The sequence below is a fragment of the Schistocerca piceifrons genome, unplaced genomic scaffold (assembly GCF_021461385.2).
Source record: "Schistocerca piceifrons isolate TAMUIC-IGC-003096 unplaced genomic scaffold, iqSchPice1.1 HiC_scaffold_866, whole genome shotgun sequence".
Lineage (NCBI taxonomy): Eukaryota > Metazoa > Arthropoda > Insecta > Orthoptera > Acrididae > Schistocerca > Schistocerca piceifrons.
Genome location: NW_025729131.1, coordinates 515,814 through 540,611, shown reverse-complemented (window position 1 = coordinate 540,611; position 24,798 = coordinate 515,814). Strand labels below are relative to the sequence as shown.

General features: G+C 46.8%; 1 protein-coding gene across 1 annotated transcript in view; it reads left to right on the top strand.

The window, feature by feature from the left end:
* The window catches only part of LOC124771028 (L-dopachrome tautomerase yellow-f2-like), a 32,888-nt gene extending 9,625 nt beyond the window's left edge, over nucleotides 1-23,263 (top strand). The window contains exons 3-6 of the mRNA XM_047249269.1: nucleotides 914-917; nucleotides 2,294-2,297; nucleotides 17,922-18,267; nucleotides 22,451-23,263. Of these exons, the coding sequence (XP_047105225.1) occupies nucleotides 914-917; nucleotides 2,294-2,297; nucleotides 17,922-18,267; nucleotides 22,451-22,708 (612 nt within the window). The 3' untranslated portion in view covers nucleotides 22,709-23,263. The remainder of the gene's footprint in view (nucleotides 1-913; nucleotides 918-2,293; nucleotides 2,298-17,921; nucleotides 18,268-22,450) is intronic.
* The last annotated feature ends 1,535 nt before the right edge of the window (nucleotides 23,264-24,798 follow it).

Here is a 24,798-nt window from a genome sequence, read left to right as displayed (position 1 = left end):
GGGTGGCTGAATATCACTTTGGGAGGGGTGGGAAGGATAATGGGTAGGACATTCTTCATTTAAGGGCATGATGGGAGGTAACATTAAAAATTATGAAACAGGCTCGAGTTTTCTAACATCATCAATGCTAACAATTGGAAACAGCAGTTGTGAAGATAATTGTTATTGTTATTTAGTTTATAACACACAAATGTGAAGAATAATATTCCTCACATTTGCATGCTGTATTCTAAATAATGATAAAAATTTGATTAAGTAATGTCTATGAAGAATTTAACTACCTCAAGTAGCAATACAACACTTGCAGAAGTAATACAGGGACCAATTAAAATACAATTGCACACATGTTAACACCAAAGTACAGTTGTATAAATATCACATAAAAGTGAATGGTACATACCAGCAGATAAAGTTAACATATTTCAGCTGTTATTTGGCATAGCTCTTCTTTGGACTATACAAGTCCAGAGTTCAAATTGTACTGAGGCTGCTTGTTGCGACAGTGCCACGAGATTTAAAAGTGCCGCTACGTCAGTACGCGAACACGGTGATAGAGGTGCTCCACAGCTCGGCCGAGCGTGGGAGCACCACCTGGCTATGAACGGCGCCGGCCGCATGTCACGGCACGGCAGTCGAATGACAGATATGGAGTTAATAGCATGTAACCCGCTATTGTTTCTACTTTTGTATATGCCCGCAATTTATAAGTGATTAAAGGTTATAACACTTTTTGGCGACAACGTCGGGTATTTTTTTTCTTGCGTAGTGGAATTGTGTGTTCGTGTCGGGGCAGCCATGGAACAGCTTATGCAAGTGCTCATTGAACAACAAACACAGCTGACGGCTGCTATTCAGGCACAACAAATGCAGCTGACGGCTGCTATTCAGGCGTTGTCGACGTCGCTTACTCATCGTCTGTCTTCCTCTTCTCAGCCTCCGTTCCCTCCTTACGACGAGGCCGCTGAAGACTGGGAGGATTATGAGAAGCATTTGCGGCAACACTTCTTGGCTTTCGGCGTTGTCAACACTCCTATGTGTAAGTCGTTATTTCTATCTTGGATTTCCCCACGGATCTATCAGCTGCTATCTCAGTTAGCCCCTCTGCGGGAACCTGCCTCTCTGTCCTTCCAAGAAATGTGTGAATTATTGTCTAACTATTATCGAAAAAACACCCACGTCGTTGCCGCCCGCGTGGCGTTCTACCGGTGTCGTAAACAGCCCCATCAATCTTACCGGGCTTGGGCGGTGGAACTACATGGTCTGAGTAGGAAATGTCAGTTTGTCACGGACACTCATCATGAGTCTTATGCTGATTCAATGGTTCGGGACGCTATTCTACGGCTTGCTCCTGATAAAAAAGTTCGGCAACATGCCTTACAACTGCCAAACCCGTTGTTGTCGGAAGTTATCAGCATCGCTCAATCTTTTGAAGTGGCTCACGCTGCTGGTGCGCAAATAGACGTGTGGTGTGATGTGGGCGCTGTACAGACCACTTTCGACGTGAACAATTTGCCTGTTTCACAGGGGAACGACGATGTGGCGGCGGTTCACTGGCGTCAACAACGTCGCGTTGGGCCACCACACTCGCAGCGAAAACAGCAACCACAGAAGCAGGTTCGTTCCGCACTTCCTTCTTGTCCACGTTGTTTCATACAGCATGACGGGGCCACGTGTCCAAAACGTTGGGCCACGTGTAATTCATGTAGGAAAAAAGGCCACATTGCCACTGTGTGTCAGTCCCCTAAAGTTCCTGTCGGCGAGGACGAGGCATCGGACATGGATGTTAACTGTGTGCTTTCTCCAACAAATAAGTTGTTTGTTACTGTTCGTGTTCTGGATAAAGACATTCGCATGCAAGTGGACACTGGCTCTGCAGTAACTCTCATTAATTCTCGCACATATTTGGAGTTGGGCTCTCGTCCCTTGTCTCCCGTTACGCAGAATCTGCGAACTTATAATAAGCAGAAAATTCCTATCGTTGGCCAGTTTGATGCTTCTACTGCCTACAAGTCTGTTGTTAGGCCCCTCACGTTTTATGTGGTGGATCATGCGGGCACGGAAAACCTGTTCGGTTATGATGCTTTCCAGTTGTTCGGGTTATCCATTGATGATGATGTGCACCTCATATCTGAGGATATTCCATATCAACAGCTGGATGGATTGTGTTCTGAATTCTCGTCCATGTTCTCTGCTGGTCTGGGTCGGGCCAAGGGTTTTGAAGCCCACATTACTCTTAAACTTACAGCTCGCCCTATTCCGATGGCGTTGCGTGTGCCTGTCAAGGCTGAGATAGACAGGTTAACAGCTTCAGGGATTCTCCTTCCTGTTGCCTCCAGCGAATGGGCATCGCCAATCATGGTGGTTTCTAAACCAAACCGGAGTCTGCGATTGTGCGGTGATTTTAAAGCCACTGTCAACGCTCAGAGCCTCCTTGACACTTATCCTCTTCCCCGTCCTGAGGAGTTATTTACCAAGCTCGCTGGGGGCCAGTTCATTTCCAAACTTGACTTATCGGAGGCATACCATCAGTTGCCGTTGGATGCGTCTTCCAAGGAATTTCTCGTCATAAACACTCCTTGTGGGTTGTATCAGTACCAGCGGTTACTATTTGGTGTCGCTAGCGCGCTGGCCAATTTTCAGCGGTTTTTGGAACAGCTCACGGCTTCCATTCCCGGCTGCATCAACTACCTGGATGACATTATGTCACGGGGGCCTCCGCTGAGAAGCACCTTGGCAATTTGCGTTCACTGTTTCGGGTTCTGCATTCGGCTGGGTTGAAGTGCAATCTGGACAAGTCACAGTTCTTCCAACCCTCCATTATTTATCGTGGTTTCCACTTGTCCCGTGAGGGTATACGTTCTCTACGACAGCACGTTGCGGCCATTACCGCTCTACCCCGGCCGTCTACGGTCAAAGAACTTCAGGCGTTTCTAGGCAAGATTGCTTATTATCACAAATTGATTCCCTCCGCGGCGGCGGTGGCTCATCCTCTGCATCAGCTGTTACGCAAAAACGTTCCTTTCTGCTGGTCCGACGAGTGTGAGCAGGCTTTTGTCCGCCTGAAGGCTCATTTGCAGTCGGCGCCTTGTCTTGCCGCATTCCGTCCAGGTCAGCACTTGGTTCTGGTGACTGACGCGTCACAGTATGGCCTAGGGGCTGTTCTCGCCCATCGGTATGAGGATAGGTCGGAACGACCCATCGCCTACGCTTCCAAGACCCTCAACAATGCCCAACGGCGTTACTCTCAAATCGAAAAGGAGGCGCTCGCTATCATTTATGCTCTCAAAAAGTTCAGCGTTTTTTTGTATGGTTCTAAGTTTCACCTCATCACCGACCACAAGCTGCTGGTCTGTCTGTTCAGCCCCTCGGCGTCGCTTCCTGATAAGGCAGCTCACCGCCTGCAACGTTGGGCCTTATACTTGTCTCATTTTCACTATGAGATTCACTATCGCCCCACGGCCTAGCATGCCAACGCTGGCGCACTGTCGCGTTTGCCAATGGGCCCCGACCCGGTTTTCGATCGCGATGAACTACTCTGTTTCCACATTGATGAGGAAGAACGTCGTGCAGTCGAGGGTTTTCCACTTACAGGTTCGCAGATCGCGTCGGCTACTGCGCGGGACCCGGTCCTGCATCAGGTGATCGGTTTTGTTCAACGGGGTTGGCCGGATAGGACCAAGGGCCGGGCATCAGATGCCCTTCGCAACTACCAAGCCTTGCGCCTTCATCTCTCTGTTCGTGAGGGTGTTGTTCTTCTGGCAATCTCCATGGGTCGTGGTGCCAGCCTCTCTTCGCAAAGATGTTCTCAAACTATTGCATGAAGGCCATTGGGGGATTTCTCGGACTGTCCCTGGCCCGCAGGCACGTTTATTGGCCTGGTATTGATTCGGACATCGCCCACATGGTCGCTGCGTGTGGTCAGTGTGCTCAACAACTGGCTGCACCTTGTATTATGCCCTCCCCATGGCCTGATCTGGTGCAGCCGTGGGAACGGGTGCACGCTGACTTTGCCAGCCCCTTCCTCGGCACTTATTGGCTACTGTTGATTGACGCCTTCTCGAAGTTTCCGTTTGTTGTTCGATGTCCGTTGCCCACCACTGCGGCGACGACACTGGCTTTGTCCAAAATCTTTGCGCTAGAAGGTCTTCCATCCACGATTGTCACGGACAATGGCCCTCAGTTCTCTTCACAGGCCTTCCGTGATTTTTGTACTGGACAAGGGATTCATCATGTTACAGCACCGCCCTTCCATCCGCAATCAATTGGGGAGGTCGAGTGCCTTGTCTGCACTTTCAAAAGCCAGATGAACAAATTCTTTAGTGATTTTTCCACAGATGACGCTCTGTTGCAATTTCTGAGTTCTTATCGCTTCACGCCTCTGGGTGATCGCAGCCCTGCTGAACTCTTGCATGGCCGCCAACTGCGCACTCTACTGCACCTGATTCACCCTGTCAGGCCTTGTACTGTGTCCCCTAGTGCGGGAAAATACTCAGTGGGCGCCGACGTGTGGGCACGAGGGTATGGATCTCGCCCTAAATGGATTCCAGGGGTGGTCCAGGCTCTTCGCGGCCGCCGGCTTTGTGAAATACGTACGGACGATGGCATGGTTATTCGCCATTACGACCAGATGCGCCCACGAGTGGTGGCCACGCCGGTGCCACCGCCCCTTCTTTCGTCTCCACCAGCCCGAGAAGCCAGTCCTGTAGCTGCTGCCGATCTTCCGGGCGTGTTGCTGCAGCCAACGTCGCTACCGCTTCCGAGTACGCCGGAACCGGCCCCAGTCGCGACGCCGCCTTCTCCGGGACCCATCTCGCTGGAACACACCCCCAGGTCCACGACACCTCTGGATGCTGCTCCGGAGTTTTCACCCATCATCTCGTCCAGGAGGCGCGTTCCAGGTGCAAGCTTCCGTCCTGGACATTTTCGACCACACTCTCATGTTTCTCCGCGGGATCTTCTCGGGGCCTCCCAAGAGGCCATGGATGTCTCCGCACTGTCCGTGTCTCCAAGGAAGTGAGTGTTTTTTTTCAAGGGGGGAAAAGTGTTGTGACAGTGCCACGAGATTTAAAAGTGCCGCTACGTCAGTACGCGAACACGGCGATAGAGGCGCTCCGCAGCTCGGCCGAGCGCGGGAGCGCCACCTGGCTATGAACGGTGCCGGCCGCATGTCACGGCACGGGAGTCGAATGACAGATACGGAGTTAATAGCATGTAACCCGCTATTGTTTCTACTTTTGTATATCCCCGCAATTTATTAATGATTAAAGGTTATAACACTGCTGTTTACAATTATCTCACAGCTGACCTCAGTGTACATCATTCATGACTATGTCACCCACTGTACATGCATCATGTTACACTAATACATTGTATTTGTCCTGGGTTATTTCTTATCACAAAGCTCACAATTTTAAGGAAATAGATGTTTTTTTGATATACAATAAGAGTGACTACAACAGGTGAGTGATGTTAAAGCTGTAAAAATTCTTTACAGTCAGAGTGGTAGTAATATGAACTACTTTGTGTTCTTGGATATCGATATGTACATAATTATTTTTTGTATTACATTAGAGAAGTACATTACATATAAATATTTCTAGGAACATTACACATATATTGGTTTCTAGCAAATTTAATGATAGCAGTTAGAAGAGGATTAAGGCCACAGTTTTAAATATACCTTTATGAACTTTAGTCACTGAGTTGTGAGATAGCTTTAAACAGCAGCCTCAGTTCAACTTGAATTCTGGACATGTGTAGGCCAAAAGGGGTGATGCCAAATAACAGCTGATATGTGTTGTCATTATCTGTAGGTATGTACCACCCAATTATATGAAAAAGTCTTACAACTGTACTTTTCTGTTAACATATATCTGATTGTATTTCAATTGGGTCCCGTTCTTTAAGTGAAAACTTTTAAAACTTTCCAAATAAAACAAATGTTACTGACAATCTGTATCTTTGTTCTTCATTTCTATCTGTTCACACTGTCCCGCCACATTAATGCGAGACGTGCTAGGAGAGGTTGTGGAAGGCAACGAAAGGAATCTGGAGTGAGGCCGACTCCAATACCGCGGCCAGCTACGCTAGCTTTCTCGGCTGAGCTTTCGTGGCGCCAGTAGCCCGATCGAGATGGTCTCGCAGTTTCTCGATTGGCTTTACATCCGAGGAGTTTGACAGCCATGGGAGTACGGTAAACGTATCCTGGTGCTCTGCAAGCTGTGTGACACTTTGTATGGTCCTGCTAGTGATGCCAGTGTGCCGAGGGGGGAAAACTGCATGTAGGGACGCATGTGGTCCTCAAAGACAGACCCATACTTGTTCTGATCCATTGGGTCCTCCAGAATGACGAGATCACCCAGGGAACGCCAGGAAAACATTCCCCAGACAATAACACTCCCTCATACCGCGGAAATTGTTGTAGTGTGTTTGCTTTCAGACGCTACATGCCGTACATGCCAAAGGCCATCTACCCGATGCAGCATGAAACGTGATTCATCCGAAAAGGCCACCTGTCACCATTCAGTGGATGTCCAGTTGCGCTATTGGCGAGCAAATTCCAGCCTTTGTCGCTGATGAACAGCGGTCAGCATGGGTACATGAACCAGGCGTTTGCTACAGAGGCCCTTACGAAGCAGCATTCGCTGAACAGTCGTTTAGGAGACACTGTCGGTATCCCCTTGGTTCATCTGCACGGTCAGTCGCTCAACAGTTGCACATCTATTCGCACGTACACATCTATGCAGTAGTCGTTCTGCCCTATGATCTGTGGCGCATGGTGCACCGCGGTTGCCTCGGCGTCTGTTTTGTATAGCACCATCTTGCCTTGTACGGTGGTACGGTGTACTTGAACCACGGCGGCACGCCAACCGTTTACAAATTTAGCTGTTGCAGAAATGCTTCCGCCCTTCACCCGAAAGGCAATGTATGCCCTTTTCGACTTCAAATGAGTCGACAAGTTTCCGCGTTACGATAACGATTGCACTCTTTTCTGTGTCCCCCCACCCCCTTCAAAAAAATGGTTCAAATGGCTCTGAGCACTATGGGACTTAACTTCTAAGGTCATCAGCGCCCTAGAACTTAGAACTACTTAAACCTAACTAACCTAAGGACATCACACACATCCATGCCCGAGGCAGGATTCGAGCCCGCGACCGCAGCGGTCGCGCGGCCACCCCCTTCCCTGAGACACTTTAAATACTGTCCACTATTAGTGCCGCCACTTGCTGTCTGTCACTTGTTACTGCATGATGACGTCGAATATACGCGGTGTTCAAATTAATGTGACTGGGCCTTGTATTTGTCAACATCGTCACCCTTGCGACGAACAGATTTCTCCCAACGAGAAACCAATTTGTTTATACCGTCATGCATGAACGTATGACGTTGTTGAGGGACCCACTGTGATATCAGCGTTAGATACACACTTGTTAGGGGTTGAGATCGACCGCGATCCGTAATATATATCGCTGGACCCACGAGTCGCGACTAGCGCCGCTCCGCGGCTTGTGCACAAGTATCTAGCGAGCTCTCGTCCACTCTAGCTTGGGACTTCAACTAGGTATATCATAGCCTTCAGCTGATACGAAGCAACCTCTAACAAGGCGCTTAGTCAAGTATGGCATAAGTAATGCCTCTCATGTATGTAATTATATGTATGCAGCGTATGAAGAAGCCTGTAACACAGGTTAAGTACAATATACATTATTTTTTACAAACGACTACTAATTATCTCAGACTGTGCAGCCAGCTCCTTACCGAATTCACTGCCATACCTGCAATACATATTTCTACTTAGCATTGTCCACCTGTCATAATAACAACTGACAACGAGAATCATAACACCCGTGACCTCACATCTTCTTGCGCCGCTCCATCATTACCAAGGTGAAGTCTTCGAAGTTGTTTGATGTGTTGGAAACAGATTAAAACCGGATGTTGTCAAGTCGGGACTGTATGGAAGACGATCGGCGACGGTGAACCCGAGGCGACGGATTGTTGCAGGCGTTCCAGGGCACGTGTGTGGTCTGGCATTGTCGTGCTGAAGAAGAGGGTACCCCATGTGTGGACGAACTCTTCAAATTCAAAACACGATCACAGTACGCTGTTTGTCACGCAGTGAGGTAGTTACACGCTACAATTCGGAACCCTTGTAAGGTCGGCATTATGGGTGCCAAAACGTGATAAACTGAATTAGAATAATAAGAGATCGGTCCACATTGAGTGTAAAAAATATAATAAATGAATTCCATTGATTGAGGGACTGATACGTAAATAAGGTCAAAAATGTAGCGAATTAAATTCAAAAGTGGCAAATACTTCAAAATACCTCCGTTTATTATTATTAATCACAGATAAACAGTAGAAGTAATATTTCATGGCTATTTCGACTGAGCACAGACACGAACTTAGTAACTGGGAAAGCATGAAGAGTGAATAACGTCTTTTCATCACTTGCAGGCTTAGGCAACCGATATGATGCCGGTACGATGTGGTGATCACCTCCGGTCGTGGTTGCAGCTGTGAATGTTATTGTTCTCATGTGTGACATCTTTTGTCTATGTTGATTTCCTTCCGGAGGCGGTGACAGTATGAAATTTGGTGACTGACATCAGGCAAGGAAAATGTAGTCGAGCGCATAAAAATTCAAGCATCGGATTGCTTGTCCACGTAACGTGGGATTGGAAATCAGTATATCACAAGGTGACGATATACGACGGAATGAATGCATGCATCTGACTCAAAGGCCGAAAATAGGTTTACATGCTTCTAGAACGCAAAAATAAAATATTTCATGTGAAACTGCTTCCCGGGCTCATTAGCGTCCACAGAAAAATCACTTCTTCTCCGGCTCTTCTGTGTCCCCCTCTCACTCATCGATGGATCGTTATCTTCCCGCACTGACTGTCCAATCTCTCGATTACTGTCTGACCTCTCCTCTATCTCTGATCTTCTCTGTTCCTGTCTGCCTCCGTGCTAGAGTGTGCTTCATTTTCCATAGTATCGCCCTAGTCACTGCGAGCGCAATTTACATTCTGACCCAGTGAACGGTCAAGATTACATCCTGACGCCTCCCAGTCTTTATATAGGGTGACTGAATTTCCGATCTTGTGAGTCGAAAACTCCCTGGCGGCGACTGGCGGATAACATGCGAACTGCCGCCTTGTTCTCACGCAGGCTCCTTGTTATGTCACTTCCGTGACTTGGGTGAAGTCTCCCCAGAGGATTCCAGCTCGGACATTCTCGTGGACACATCTAAGAATTACTTCAAGTGTTTGCATTCAGCTACACGAAGGGAGCAACCCATCAACAAATTTACTTGTTTTTAAGTAGAATGCTTCACTCACTTTGTAAGTAGAAAGCTTTACTCAACTTGACAGCGTCCTTCTTGTTGCCAGTCAGCGTTAAAAGCAGAAAAACGCTTTGAGAGCGAAGCAAACGCTTTAGTTAAAGTGTACCTGTCTGGCTTTCGGCAAAATGTCACGTACAGATGCAGCCCAAGTGGGCCACCTTCACCTGAGCTCATTGTGGAGAGGCACACTATGTGATCAAAAGTATCGGGACACCTGGCTGAAAATGACTTACAAGTTCGTGGCGCCCCCCATCGGCAATGCTGGAGTTCAATATGGTATTGGCCCACCTTAGCCTTACTGACAGCTTCCACTCTCGCAGGCATATGTTGGAAGGTTTCTTGGGGAATGGCAGTCCGTTCTTCACGGAGTGCTCCACTGGCGAGAGGTATGGATCTCGGTCAGTGAGTAACGGCACGAAGTCGGCTTTCCAAAACATTCCAATGAGATTCAGGTCAGGACTCTGTGCAGGCCAATCCATTACAGATATGTTAGTGTCGTGTAACCACTCCGCCAGAGGCCGTGCATTACGAACAGGTGCTAGTGCGTGTTGAAAGATGCAATCGCCATTCCCGAATTGCTCTTCAACAATGGGAAGCAAGAAGATGCTTAAAACATCAATGTGTGCTATGATAGTGCCACGCAAAACAACGCGATCACACGATAACCCCACCGTCTCCGAATTTTACTGTTGTCAATACAAGCGCTGGCAGATGAAGTCGGCCTTACGCTTTTGTGCTGTGCATGTCCCTTCACGTTTCCACTTCACCATCACTTTGGAAACAGTGGACCTAGGGATGTTTAGGAGTGTCGAAAACTCGCGTACAAACGTATGACACAAGTGACACCCAATCACCTGACCACGTTCAAAGTCTGTGAGTTCCACAGAGCGCCCCATTCTGCTCTCTCGTGATGTCTAATGGTTACTGAGGTCGCTGTTATGGAGTACCTGGAAGTAGGTGGCAACACAATACACCTAATACGAAAACTTTATGTTGTTGTGGGTGTCCGAATACTTTTGATCACATAGTGTATTACAATGTTATTGTTGTGATCTTTAGTCTGAAGACTGGTCTGATGCAACTCTCCAAGGTAGTCTATCCTGCGCAAGCCTCTTTATTTCTGCATTTACTTGAACCTGCGGACTGTATTCGAACCTTGCACTCCCTCTCAATTCCTAGCTCCTACCAAGCCATCTCGCACAGTCCGGGATTTCAGAGAATCGTTGATATACACTATATCACAGGGACAAATGGTGATAGCAAGTGCAGCATACTCGTGTCTAAAGAACGAAACTTCAACGACTGCTGTGAGTGATTGCTTCTGCGAGCCATTTGTACTAAATAGGAAGTATAGTGTATTCAATAGAGAATTTAAAGGCATCTGAGCATTTACTGTCTTAAGAGGGACAATAAAGATAGGCTAACTACAACTGTGACAGCGACGTCGCAAGACAAGCAATGGCAGAGGCGAAGCACGTGGGATTGGTTAAGCTCTGGCAAAAGGGGATGCGGAACTGATTACGAACCAATCACTATCTCATTTGACATGACATGAAGAGCCATGGCCAATAAATTAGTGTTGCTGTGAGGACACCACAGCCATACCGCGTGTAGTGTCTGTTCAGCTGTGTGAGCAGTTGCTTGGGAACATTCGCTGACCGCACAGATCGGTACAGAGAAATCTGTGACCTTTGAGAAGCTGTTTCGACACCGAGCGTGACGCTTAGAAAATTTCCACTTGGCGGAGCGACTTCCAAGCGATGACCACAGCAGCAGACGTAATCCGTAAACACACAGACACACAGCCTGTTGCCAGGCTTGCCTGGCAGTCTGCGGTCATCCTGGTCTGCATATCGTGAATGACGTTTCGTCTGCAACGCCGACCGGATTCTACAGAGGTATTATTCTGCGGTTGAGAGAATATCTGATGTTATTTCAGTGATCACAAAATCGAGTGAGATTTACAGCTGACTTGGCAATTAGAGGCCACTTATCAGTTTTGATGTTGCACTCCTTCTGGTCTGGATGCCTGCTCTGATTCGGTTAGGAAATGTGTCATAAATCTGTTGTATTTTCTCCTGGGAGAAGCTGTCCCACAACCGTCGTTACAGGGTATGCTGCATAGTGGCACAGAGACGGAGTTGACGTTTAAGCAGGTCCCACACATGTTCTATCAGACACAGGTTTTGGGATCTTACTGTTCACAGGAGTACTTCAACATCATGTAGACAATTGATAGAGACAGGTGCCAACTGTGGACGAGCATTGTCCTGTTGAAATATGGCACCTTGATAGTGTCACATGAGAGCTAACACACAAGGACTTGACGTACTGTTGTGGCGTCACGTTTTCTTCAGTCCCTACCTCAGGAAAAGCAGTCCGTCAACAAAGGAGGTAGCTTACAAAACACTCATTCGACGGATTCTCGAATGTTGTTCGTCATAAGGGATCCCCACCAGTTAGGATTGCTGCAGGGAATAAAGAAGAGCCGAAGAAGCGCTGCCCGTTTCGTTATAGGTATATTCAGTAAGCACGAAAGCTTTCCTGTGCTGGTTAACCAACTCCTGTGGCAGATATTGCAAGAGAGGTGTTCTGTACCACGGCATAGTCTATTGCTAAAAATTGCAAGAGGCTACGTTCCTCCTACGTCTATCTCGGTAAAAGAACTTGAACATAAAATTAGAGAAGCTTACCAGCACAGCAACCATTCTTCGCACGCGCCATTCGTGAGTGCAGCAGGGAATGGCCGGTGGGGGGGGGGGGGGGGCGGAGGGGGGAATTACAGTGGAACACAATCACTCTCTGCCACACAGCCCAAGGTGGATTGCGGAGTATAGCTGTAGATGTAAAAATGGTCACGAGAAAATGAGAGGATTTTAATGTTACAAGGAGCTTTATCGACAATCATTCTTCCCACGCTATGTTCGTGAGTTGAACTGGGAATGGGCCAAATGGTAGAGCATCATAACGCTAATGTTCTTTTAAGTATTTTGAACGAGCCCATACGTTTTTGGCCAGTATGTCACTGTTATTTTTTCTATGCTCCTTTTCGTCAGCTCCTTCAAGATTTCCGACAAAGGATTGGTGATACTATATTTCTTTCAGATATTTTTTGTTTAACGATGTTACAAATCAGCTTCATTGGATTTCGGTCACCATGGTGATCATAGAACAGAAAATTTCTTTTAAAGCCTGTCCACGGTGTACACATAAACTCATTTTAGTCATGTCAAACTAGATTACAGATTTGAGTTTCTAGTACATAACGCAAAATAAGTGCCTTTCTACAGTGTTACACGCAACGCTCGAAGGAACTCCCTGTAACCTATCGTAGCTCCACCTGAGTTCAAAAGCAAAATATACAAACAGAAACCAGCACCAGGGTGGAAGTCCCGTTGACAACAAGGTCATTATACACTGATGAGCCAGAACATGATGACCATTGCCACCGCGACATTAGATGCCTCCTGGTGGCGTTGCGAGCACGTGACTCGCTATGAAATGTATGTAAGCACTGCAGACACGGACAGGTCACCCTATCGAAGCTATGGGCTGCAAATGGGAAAATCTATTGACATAAACGACTTTGAAAAATGGCAGCTTATTATTACGCAGAATCTGTGAACGAGTATCTCAAGAACGGCGAAGCTGGTCGAATGTTCACGTGCTACTGTCGTGAGCATCTACGGAAAAAGGTAGAAGGACAGTGAAACCAACACTAGGTGCTAAATGGTTGAACGTCCACGATTCTTCACAGAACGTGGATTTCGCAGGGTTGTCTGCTCTGTAAACTAGGGTAGATGGTTGTCTTTGGTATTTCTGCAGAAAGAGCACAATGCTGGCGCATGTACAAGTGTTTAGGAGAACACACCGCTCATGGTAAATTGTTGAACATGGAGCTCCGCAGCAGACCACCCTTGACCTCTACACATGTTGACCCAACGACATCGTCAATTACAATCGCAGTGGGCATGGAACCATGGGGATTGGACCGTCGCTCAATGGAAACATGTCGGCTCTTCGGGTGAATCACATTTTTGCTACACTAGGTCGCTGATCGTCTCCGCAAACGCTGTCGTCAAGGTGACCAGCGGCTCGAAACGTGCAGCGCGCCACCGACGCAGGCAAGTGGTAGCAGTATTATGCTATGCGAGATATTCTCCTGCACTTTCATGGGACCTCTTGTAGTAATCGAAGACACGCAGACAGCTGTGAAGCTGTGAAACACCTGCATCCCTTCATAGTTGATGCCTTCCCCTACGGCGATGTCATCTTCCAGCAGTATATGTTTCGGAATCAGAGACGTGCTAAGTGAGCTACGGATTTGATATAATTAAATTTTCCTCGAGACAGTTGAGTCTCATCTTTATCTACGGTAATAATGGAATTTGAAGAAATGAATTAAAAGGGGTGCTATTCCAATACCGGAGAGCCTTGGCAGTAGCGACGATCTGAGAAGAGGAAAATAAGCTGAAGCTTTGAACTGAAGTTTGTGTTAGGGACAGCATTTGACTGGGGTAGTCCGTGCAGCGATGATGCTGTGGTGGTGTAATGGCTAGCGTACCTGCCTAGTAAGAAATGAGACCTGGTTTCAAGTCTCGGCTCCACTACAAACTTTAAATCGTTTCTTCAGCTCCCATCAGTATAATGATACAGTGGTTTGAGGAGCATTATAGCGAACTTACGTTCGTGTCTCGGCGACAAAACTCGCACGGTGTAAACCCTGTGGAGCCCATCTGAGTCGCTACCGGACGCCATCACCGCTTACGCAAATCGGCGGCCCGTTGTTTACACGAATTACATGACGTGTGTGTAGACATCTAATGTCACATACCTCCACAAACATACCACCAAACTGTCGGATCCCTGATACACAGAATGATGTTTCGTTCGAAAGACGGACAAACAAGCTATTAATCAGGTGGTCGTAATGTTTTAGCTCATCAGTGTAGATGGAGTAAAAACTCGAATTGAAATGAATGGAGAAGGAAATCGACTTGGGCACTGTAAAGTTAGTCTGCATACCCTTGCATTTAATGTAGAAACGTGGTGTGTTTATTAGCACGCTACGCGAAGCTATCCTCATGTTCCTAATTGGTTTCTAGAAACAATTGTGGGGAACTAAGTGAGATTTACGCTAGCAAAAAAGAGGAAAATCAACAAAAAACATAGACCGGTTCAGGAAATGAAGGATTCGTCCGTGCGGAGATAATGATGAAGAAGGAAACTTTTTTCATAATTTTATCGTTTCAAAACACTAACGTCAACATATTGAGATGATTAGACGTGGCGGATACAACTTTTAGCACTCAGGAAGGGCAGCGTACTGAAAAACTCGACTTAAGCTAGATAAAGATATTTGCATTAAATTACATGTTGGTTTCTGTACTGAGGCTGCATAGTTCTGTTTTACGGCAATGCAACAACACACTGCGAAGAAGAAAAAAAATAGTACTTCGCTGAGGAGAACTATAGAATTCTTGACAGGAACAAGAAGTGGGCTTAGAGAGAGAACACAACAGTAGGTTTTCTTGCAACGATTTAATATTCATATCGTCAGAGTAAATTTTGTTTGCTGATACTGTTAAATAAATCGATAGGTAAACAGCGTAGTTTGTATTCACATCTGCCACTGTTGCTATGGCAATGCTGTAAGAAAGAAACCCGGCATTTTGAGTACTCTGCCATTTTTCTTGTGAACGGAATTCAAGTGAGTTTCACGGTGTATTTTACCATAGTAGAGTGTTTTATTGATTAATTAAACAGAAACGTAGACAAATTTTCACAGTTTAACGAGTAGTCGACAGCGAAATACTTTGAGATGCAGAAAGATGGGCAATGAAATCAGCCGAGACCTTTCCAAACTTATCATTTAAGATAATCACGAATAATCTAAATCTGGATGGACAGGAATTTGAACACCGTTCTTACTGAATTCAAGACGTTTGACGCCGTCCCTGGCAAGCGGCTTCTGATCAAATAGTGTGCTCATACAGAATTGTCTCAGTTGTGCAACTGGAATCGTGGTTTTCTGTCAGGAAAGGCATGGTTGCTAGTATTTTACGGGAAGTTATCCAGGTGAAAGTCTCGCCGTGAGCGGGTGGGCGTTATCTTGCTAAAATGTAAGCTCAGGATAACTTGCCTCGAAGGGCAACAAAACGAGGCGTAGAATGTCGATGACATAACGCTGTACTGTAGGAGCACCGCGGATGACAGCGGAAGGGTTCTGGGGCGCCTCCGGACACGATTTCGCTGGTCATTAGGGCTCATTTCGAAGCGGGAATCATCACTGAGTGCATTTATACTCCATTCAGTTCAGGCCGAAGATGTGTCTGGAAATGTCCCGAACAGCAGTGAGATACGAACTCGACTGTTCCCCGCCATACGGCTTGACAACCAGTAGCGATGATCAGGGATATCGTTTCATTTCATAGCAGGACCACTTTGGTTGTCATCCGCGGCAACCTTACAGCACAGCGGTACGTCATCGATACTCTACACCCCACTTTGTTGCCCTTCATGGTATGCCATCTTGGGCTTGTATTTCAGCAAGATAGCGTCCGTCCGCACACGGCGAGAGTTTCTAGTGTTTTTCCGTGTGCTTGCCAGCCCTAAGTTAGCCTTGCAGGCACGATCTCTCCCCAATTGAGAACGTTTGGAGCATTATGCTCAGCACCCCGAAACCAGCTCGGGATTTAGACTTTCTAATGTGTCAACTGGACAGTCACTGTCAGTTAGTGCCAAGCTCAGTCACTGCTTGCATAAGGGCTAGAGGTGAACCAACGCGCTATTGACTTATGCATTTTATGGACCTCTTTCTCTTGCATAAATCATCCAATTTTTTTGAAACTGTAAGCGTTTGTTTTTCTGTACATGTACATCACATTTACCGATTTTCGTCCCCTTTGGACAATTCCTTCTTGGTGCGTCATATATATATATATATATATATATATATATATATATATATATAGCGATGTAAGATGGAATCCGATGAGCCTTTTTACACTGTTAAAAAACATCAGTTACACGATAGATCAGACAAATTTAATGGCTCTCCTTTCAACTAGATACCTAGGGATTATCATCATGAACACCTTAAATTGGAGTGGGAGTAAGGTGAATCAAATATTGCCTTTATTGGCAGAAAGCATAGAAGACGCAATGAAGTAACTAGACTGCCTATAGTATCCAGAATGATATTTTCACTCTGTATCGGAGTGTGCGCTGATATGAAACTTCCTGGTAGATTAATACTGTGTGCCGGACCGAATCTCGAACTCGGGACCTATGCCTTCGCGGCAAGTGCTGTACCAACTGAGCTACCCAAGCACGACTCACAACCCGTCCTCACAGCTTCAGTTCTGCCAGTACCTCGTCTCCTACCTTCCAAACTTCACAGAAGCTCTTCTGCGAACCTCCCGAGTTCGAGCCTCGGTCTGGCACACAGTTTTAATCTGCCAGGAAGTTTCATGCCTATACTACGCTTGTCTTCTTCTTATGTAGTGTTACTGCGCGGATTCTTATCGGATGGGGTTATCGGAAGACATCGAAGGAGATCAGAGAACGGTAGCTCGTTTTGTATAGATTTGTTACAGTAAAGAGGTGTTTTGTTGTGGCGAGATGTTTTCACTGGATTTCGATCAAGAACTTTCTCCATAGAATGCGGCAGAGTTTTGTTGAATCCCATCTCACTGACCATCGCGATAAACTGAGAGGAACTAGAGCTTGTACATGAGGCTTTAGATGTTCATTTTTCCCATGTGTTATTCGAGAGTGGTGCAGTCGAGAAATAGTTGTGGTTGGGTTGTTTGGGGGAAGAGACCAAACAGCGAGGTCATCGGTCTCGTCGGATTAGGGAAGGACGGGCAAAGAACCATCCCGGCATTTGCCTTGATCGATTTAGGAAAATCACGGAAAACATAAATCAGGATGGCCGGACGTGGGATTGAACCGTCCTCCTCCCTAATGCGAGTCCAGTGTGCGAGAAATAGCCTGAAAGTGATCCTATGAACCCCTCTGCCAAACACTATAGAGTGAAACTACCTGGCAGATTAAAACTGTGTGCCGGACCGAGACTCGAACTCGGCACCTTTGCCTTTCGCGGGCAAGTGCTCTACCAACTGAGCTACCCAAGCGCGACTAACGCCCCGTCCTCACAGCTTTACTTTTGCCAGTATCCCGTCTCCTACCTTCCAAACTTTACAGAAGCTCTCCTGCGAACCTCCTTTCTTTCAGGAGTGCTAGTTCTGCAAGGTTCGCAGGAGAGCTTCTGTAAAGTTTGGAGGGTAGGAGACGGGATACTGGCAGAAGTAAAGCTGTGAGGACGGGGCGTTAGTCGTGCTTGGATAGCTCAGTTGGTAGAGCACTTGCCCGCGAAAGGCAAAGGTGCCGAGTTCGAGTCTCGGTCCGGCACACAGTTTTAATCTGCCAGGAAGTTTCATATCAGCGCACACTCCGCTGCAGAGTGAAAATCTCATCCTGGACTATAGTGTGATTTGCACAGCAGCCATGTGGCCACAGCTGTAGACGCCGCCTGACCTGCAGATTTGGCGGACCCTTTTTGCAGCTGGGAGGCGGACGAGGCGTGGCGCGTGACGCACCACTACTTCCACTTCGACCCGCTGCACGGCAACCACCGCGTGGAGGACGTCAACTTCCAGTGGACGGACGGCGTGTTCGGCGTGGCGCTGTCGCGGCCCGACGCGCAGGGCGAGCGCACCGTCTTCTTCCACGCGCTGTCCAGCCTGCGCGAGTTCTCGGTGCCGGCCGGCGTGCTGCGCAACCGCACGGCCGCGCTCGCCGCCGGGCCCGACTCCTACTACCACTACCGGGACCTCGGCTTCAAGGGCAACGACACGCAGGCCACCGCCTCCTACCTCGACCTCGGCACCGGCGTGCTCTTCTTCACGCAGGTGCGTATCACCGTTCTGACACCAAAAAGGCAAACTGTGCCATTGCCCGCCTGCACCTTTGCGTTCTTCCTGTGGCTATCGTGGATGCCACAGGCGGTATCCGAGGAAAGGACACTTGTTGGAATGGCCACCCCCAGCTGCACTACGTTTTGCAGTAAGCGGCTTTGCTGACTTCGAAAAAATGCAGCAAAACAGCATCTTTCTACTGACGGTAGCGTAAAGGGTTACCCTTGATGCCTGTGGTGTGCGTACTGTAAGACCTTCGGTACACACACCATCAGATTATTCGACTTGTCGCTCCAACGAAGCAGGCGAGTGTCAGCAATATGTCTCGTGGTCTTATCGTGGCGTGTTTATCTTCTGCCGTTAGTTCAGACGATAGAAATGCCACTTGCGCGCTTAGAGTAGCAGATTGACGGTGACCAACTTTAAACAGAACTTGATTAATTTTCACACACATTTATTAAAATAATAACAAGCATAAAAATAACTTAACTTGGTTCTGGACGCTATTTACAGTTGACAATCTGAAGTTTCTTTGGTCTTGGTATGTTAATCTTATTCTCACATCTCTGATACTTGACAAAGTGTCTATTCATTTATCTTCATGGCTATGTACAGGAATATGATAATCTTATTAGGCGCAGACTGAAACTTGACTACAGACTAATGCAGACTAATGCAGACTGACTAATTGGAGGTCTGTACACTCGTTATAATACCTCGAGCGTTCAGGTATCACTGCGCGAGTGTGATCTGCGAGCAGAAAAGGTTCTACATAAACAGCAATCTCATTGGCTGCGATACATATTAATACGCGGATCGGCGGAAGCAGAATTTGGTCCGTCTCTAAGACAGCGCCATCTCGTAGTGCGGAGACGGACGAGCGCTGCGCCTGCACTGTTGTGCTTAGCAGGGCGCGCTCTATTGGGAAAGTTGTGTACGCGCTGACTACACAACAATGCCTATCGGATGTAAATGGGAAGGGGTTGAACCATTGTCAAATATTTGTTGTAAGTTCTATGGGACCATACTGCTGAGGTCATCGGTCCCTAAGCTTACACTACCTAATCTAACTTAAAGCAACGTACGCTAAGGACAACACACAAACACACAAACACACACCCATGCCCAAGGGAGGACGCGAACCTCCGACGGCGCGAGCCGCGCGAACTGTGACAAGGCGCCCCTGACCTCACGGCTACCCCGCGCAGTGAACTACCGTCGCCGGCCGCTGTGACCGAGCGGTTTTAGGCGCTTCAGTCGGGATCCGCGCTGCTCCTACGGTCGCAGGTTCGAATCCTGCCTCCGGAATCAATGTGTGTGATGTCCTTTCGTTACTCAGGTTTAAGTTCTAAGTCTTAGGTTCAAATGGTTCAAATGGCTCTGAGCACTATGCGACTTAACTTCTAAAGTCATCAGTCGCCTAGAACTTAGAACTAATTAAACTTAACTAACCTAAGGACATCACACACATCCATGCCCGAGGCAAGATTCGAACCTGCGACCGTAGCAGTCGCTCGGTTCCAGACTGCAGCGCCTAGAACCGCACGGCCACTCTGGCCGGCCTCTAAGTCTTAGTTTTAGTTCTAAGTCTAGGGGACTGATGACCTCAGATGTCAAGTCACATATAGAGCCATTTGAGCCATTTGAACCACCGTCAATTCGCATTCGTGCAGTACGAGAGAAACCGGCGGCAGAATGGAAGCGAAATACAGACACTCTGTAACGAGCCACTGTAGACCAGGGCACCATCTGATAATGTTTGTGAGGGTGAAAAACGACGAGTTGCACCATGGTATAAAGTCCACCTTACACGGTCCAGTAACATTAAAGAGACCGTCGTCTAGTTTCGACATCACTGTACAGTAACCACTCTCAGACACCATATGGCAGCATTAGCAGTGGAGGGTATATAAAGTGTGTTAGGGGAATGCGGAAACGGAGCAATTTATTTGACGTCCAAAAGGGGCTTGATTATTGGCTTTCGGTCTAAGGGTGGAGGCATGTCGAAATGGTTAAGTTTGTAACCTTTGGAGTGCCGCCTTGGTTAAAGTATATTCTGACCGCAAAAGTAGATGGCCGCTGTGACGGTTGTAGGCGCTTCAGTCCGGAACCGCGCTGCTGCTATGGTCGCAGGTTCGAATTCTGCCTCGGGGATGGATGTGTGTGATGTCCTTAGGTTAGTTAGTTTTAAGTAGTTCTAAGTCTATGGGACTGATGACCTCGGATGTTAAGTCCCATAGTGCTTGGAACCATTTTTATTTATTTATGTATTTATTTTTTGACGGCAAAAGTAACGATCCAAAACGGTGTTGAGGCAACTATAGTGCACGAAGTGCGATAGATGACAGAAGCTAATGACGGCTACATTGATGGGTACAGACGAATAGCCACTGACCGCCCAGATGAACCAAGGGCTTACAAACAGTGTCTCCTCAATGAATGTTGCTGCGTGTCGGCCTCCACAGGAGATATCTGGTTCATGCATCCATGGCGACTGCTGCTCATTGGCGAAGAAGGCTGGAATTTGCAGGCCAATAGCGCAACTGGACGTTCATGAGAGGCGACAGGTGGCCTTTCCAGATGAATCACGCTCTGTGCTTCATCAGACAGAAGGCCGTTGGCATGAATGTCGTGAAACCTCTGATAACAAACACCCTGCAACAAGTGTCAGAAGGGTCCAGACCGGAGGCATTTCCTCAGTAAGCTATCATCCTGGATGGCACAGTGGATCAGCAAAAGTATTCCTCTATTCTTGTGGACCATGTCCACGCCGACGAGCAATTTCTTTTTCGTTAGTACTATGGCATCTACCAGCAGGGCAATGCAATGTGTCACACAGCTCACTGCGTGTGTGGTTCGAAGAGCACCAGGATGAGCTTACTGTACATCAAAGTCGCTGGACCTAAACCCAGTGGAGAATCTACGGGACCACAGCGATCGGGCTATAGGTGCCATGGATGCTCAACAGAGAAACCTAGTGCAGCTGGTCACAGCATGGCTTCACAGCCCTGTTGGTACCTTCCAGAACCTCACTGAGTCTCCTGCACATCTTCAGCGGTCTGTGCAAGAGGTGGTTATTCAGGTTTTGGCAGGTAGTTACAGTAATGTGACTGCACCATGTGTAACTGGGTAAATAGCTTCAAAGGTGGGAGGAACGCAACAGCGTTGGAAGAGGGAAAGGGATCAGCGGAAATATTACCTTGAATGGAGAACCCCTCAAAGTGGTAGAAAGTTTCACTTCCTTAGGGAGTGAAATATCTAGTGATGGATGAATAACCAACGAAATTAATAGGAGGTTACAGAAGGGAGGCAATTTCTACCAAACAATAAAACACCTGATTTGGATTAAGGAAGTTTTAGAAAAAACAAAACTCCTTTTCTATAAGAATTATTACTTCCTTATTGTCACCTATGGTGGAGAAACATGGACAATGGCAGAAAGGGACTGCAAGCAGGGGAAATGACATTTCTCAGGGAAAAACAAGAATGGACAGTAAGGAATTTAGAGATTAGAAAGGACCTTAAACAAGAAAGTATGAAAGAAGAAATTGAAAAAAAGAGATTTATATGGTATGGGCATGGTAAGAGGATGCATGGCCAGACTCTCCCCAAAATTATGGAAGAACTATAGATGGATGGAAAAAGACCTAGAGGGCGCCCAAGAACACAGTGGAAAATGGGAGTGGGAATATCTGTGGAAAGAAGAGGTGTGACCTGGCAGCAAGTGGAGGAAGAAAAGTGGTGGGAGGACCGAGCCAAATGGAGAGGACTCGTCAGCGCCTAGACCTGGCAGTAGCTGGAGCGGGATCCGGATATAGATAGATAGACAGATTATTCATAAAATTTCGCGGGAACTACCAGATGTCTGCAGCTTGTTGCCATGATATTTCGACGCCGAATCTTCTGGCCTCTTCAGGTGAATATTGATAGGAAACGCACTAAGCTCACGTAATTAAGAGCCCGCCGGCACATGCGTGGTGTGTCCAGCTGGCGTTGCACATGCGCCGTTTGTCTTAAATATTTGAGCGCAGTGCCGTTGCTGTCAGTATTCACCTACAGATGGTCAGAAGATTCTGCGCCGAAATATCATGGCAGAAAGTTGTCCGACAGTTCTCCTGACATTTCATGGAATATTTGTCAGAATGTTTGTCACATTGTGTTGTTGTTTCTGTTCCAGCTGAACCGCAACGGCGTGGCGTGCTGGAACACGCAGAAGCCCCTGGAGCCGGGCAACGTGCACTTGCTGGTCAGCGACGGCGAGCGCTTCTCCTTCCCCAACGACCTCAAGGTGGACGCCGAGGGCACCCTCTGGGTGCTCACCGACCGGTTGCCCGTCTACGTGTACAAGGGCGGCCTCGACCCCAACACGGTCAACTACCGCATCTTCTCCGCGGCCGTCAAAGGCCTCATCAAGGGCACCGTCTGCGAGGCGTAGTTGGTCGCCGAGGCTCGACGATGAGGCCGCAGAACTGTCCAGCGCAGCACTTCTATTCAGCTCCCCTCCTCGCTCTTTTGTTATGCTAACAACTCTGTGAAGGCGTATAGTCATCTGAGGACCTGAACTTTTCATCAGTTATGTTTTTTCATTCAACACTCTCGTCTCCGCTCGTCGAAACCTCTTAGTCGGCGAAACTCTAATACTTTTTTTCTTCTGCTCGTGGAGCAACGATTAGTCAAAAGAGCACTTGGAACTCGCCTTATTAAAGGACTAGACCCTTTATCACACCGCACCCAATCTATCAAAGCATCAGTATTGCTGTATCAAATTATAATGTGGGTTTAGGTCCATCAAGACCTGACTTTTGGCAGAAAAAACGCTTACGGTGAACAGTGAGGTGTGTTTGGATGGACGTAGCTTAAGGTAAAGTCTGGGTTCCAATCTTTTAATCTCCGTGAGGGGCAGAATATTCCTCTGGTGAACAGACTGTTTTATTCATGAGCTACAAAAACATTTGTTCTGCGGTTCGTTATCATCAAATTAAAATGTTTTCGTTAAGCCGGCCGGAGTGGCCGAGCGGTTCTGGGCGCTCCAGTCTGGAACCGCGCGACCGCTACGGTCGCTCGTTCGAATCCTGCCTTGGGCATGGACGTGTGTGGTTTCTTTAGGTTATTTAGGTTTAAGTAGTTCTAAGTTCTAGGGGACTTATGACCACAGCAGCTGAGTGCCATAGCGCTCAGAGCCATTTGAACCATTTGTTTTCGTTAATAGCTCATAATAAAAGGACGTCCATTAAAATGGAAAAAAGTAATCTTGCATGCGAAATACAAGATAATAAGTGCCAAAATATACGCACATATCTTTAAAAATTTTTATGTAAGCTCATTTTCTTCCATTTAGAGGTATAGTGTCACTTTTTAACATGAAAAAGAAGTACGAAAAAGCTACGGCACAGTTACAGCGTGAAAACTGCGAATGAGAACGCAGCGTTATTCTTTCCCCGTAGTATTTGAGGAACTCAGCACTCCTTTAAAATGACCCGTAGTATTTGAGGAACTTAGCACTCCTTTAAAATGAAATACGTACCTGTCCTTTATTTCTGGAGGCAACAACTGCAACATATTACACTTATGTCCAATACGTGTTTGCTATCTGCCACTTTTTGCTATAATGCTATATGTTTCGATTCAAGAAATGTGCTATAGTTTGAGCAAGTGCAGAAAAAGTAAATACTTAAGACATATACGACATATTTTATAAATGCCTTTTGTTTCAGTGACCTTATGTTTGATAATGGGCGTATCCAGTATTAAATCACCAAGTCGTTTGTCTGTGTGCTCTAATTTTATCGATAAAATTTAGACACCGAATTCCCATTAACAGTGCAGTCACTGCCGTGTGACTTCATGCTAATCTATCATTCCTCTGACGAATGTAACAGTTCAGTAGTTCAGGGAAATGATGTACTAATAGCTATTGAGTCACAGCCACATACAAGTGGTAAATAAACAGAGATGTGGCGTTAAGACACACTCTTACAGATACACAGGAAACGAGAGCAAATGTGGTGCTGAACATAAACCGATAGAGGTGGACTTAAATTTTATATTATGTTTTCTGAAGTGTATTATATTTCGAGAAAGGAAGGTATTGAATATCAGCTGCCCAAATTACGTTGTGAGTAAATACTTCGTTTCTACGTGTCTACATATATGAAAACACTTGGACTTTGTATCTGAGTAATCGATTCCGGTGCATTTGCCATACTTCATTTAAACATTTTCTGTCTGCCCTTATCGTCTCTTTTCTGACATTCTGTCATTCAAGTACTGCAGACAGTTCACTAGAACCATTTGTACCAACCAGATATAAAGAAAACTATGGGCAGGTGCTCCCACGTTACATAGGAATATTATATTTCTTTGTTGTTAAAGTATAAATTGATACTTTTAATGATGAGAAAGTGAACTGTAATTCATACACAAAAGACGACATAAAAGTAATAAAATTTTTGTACATTTTTTTTGTGTTTTCGATTTGTCGTTATCCGTTCACCTTATGCTCCTTCCTGTTTTTCACACTCTAGC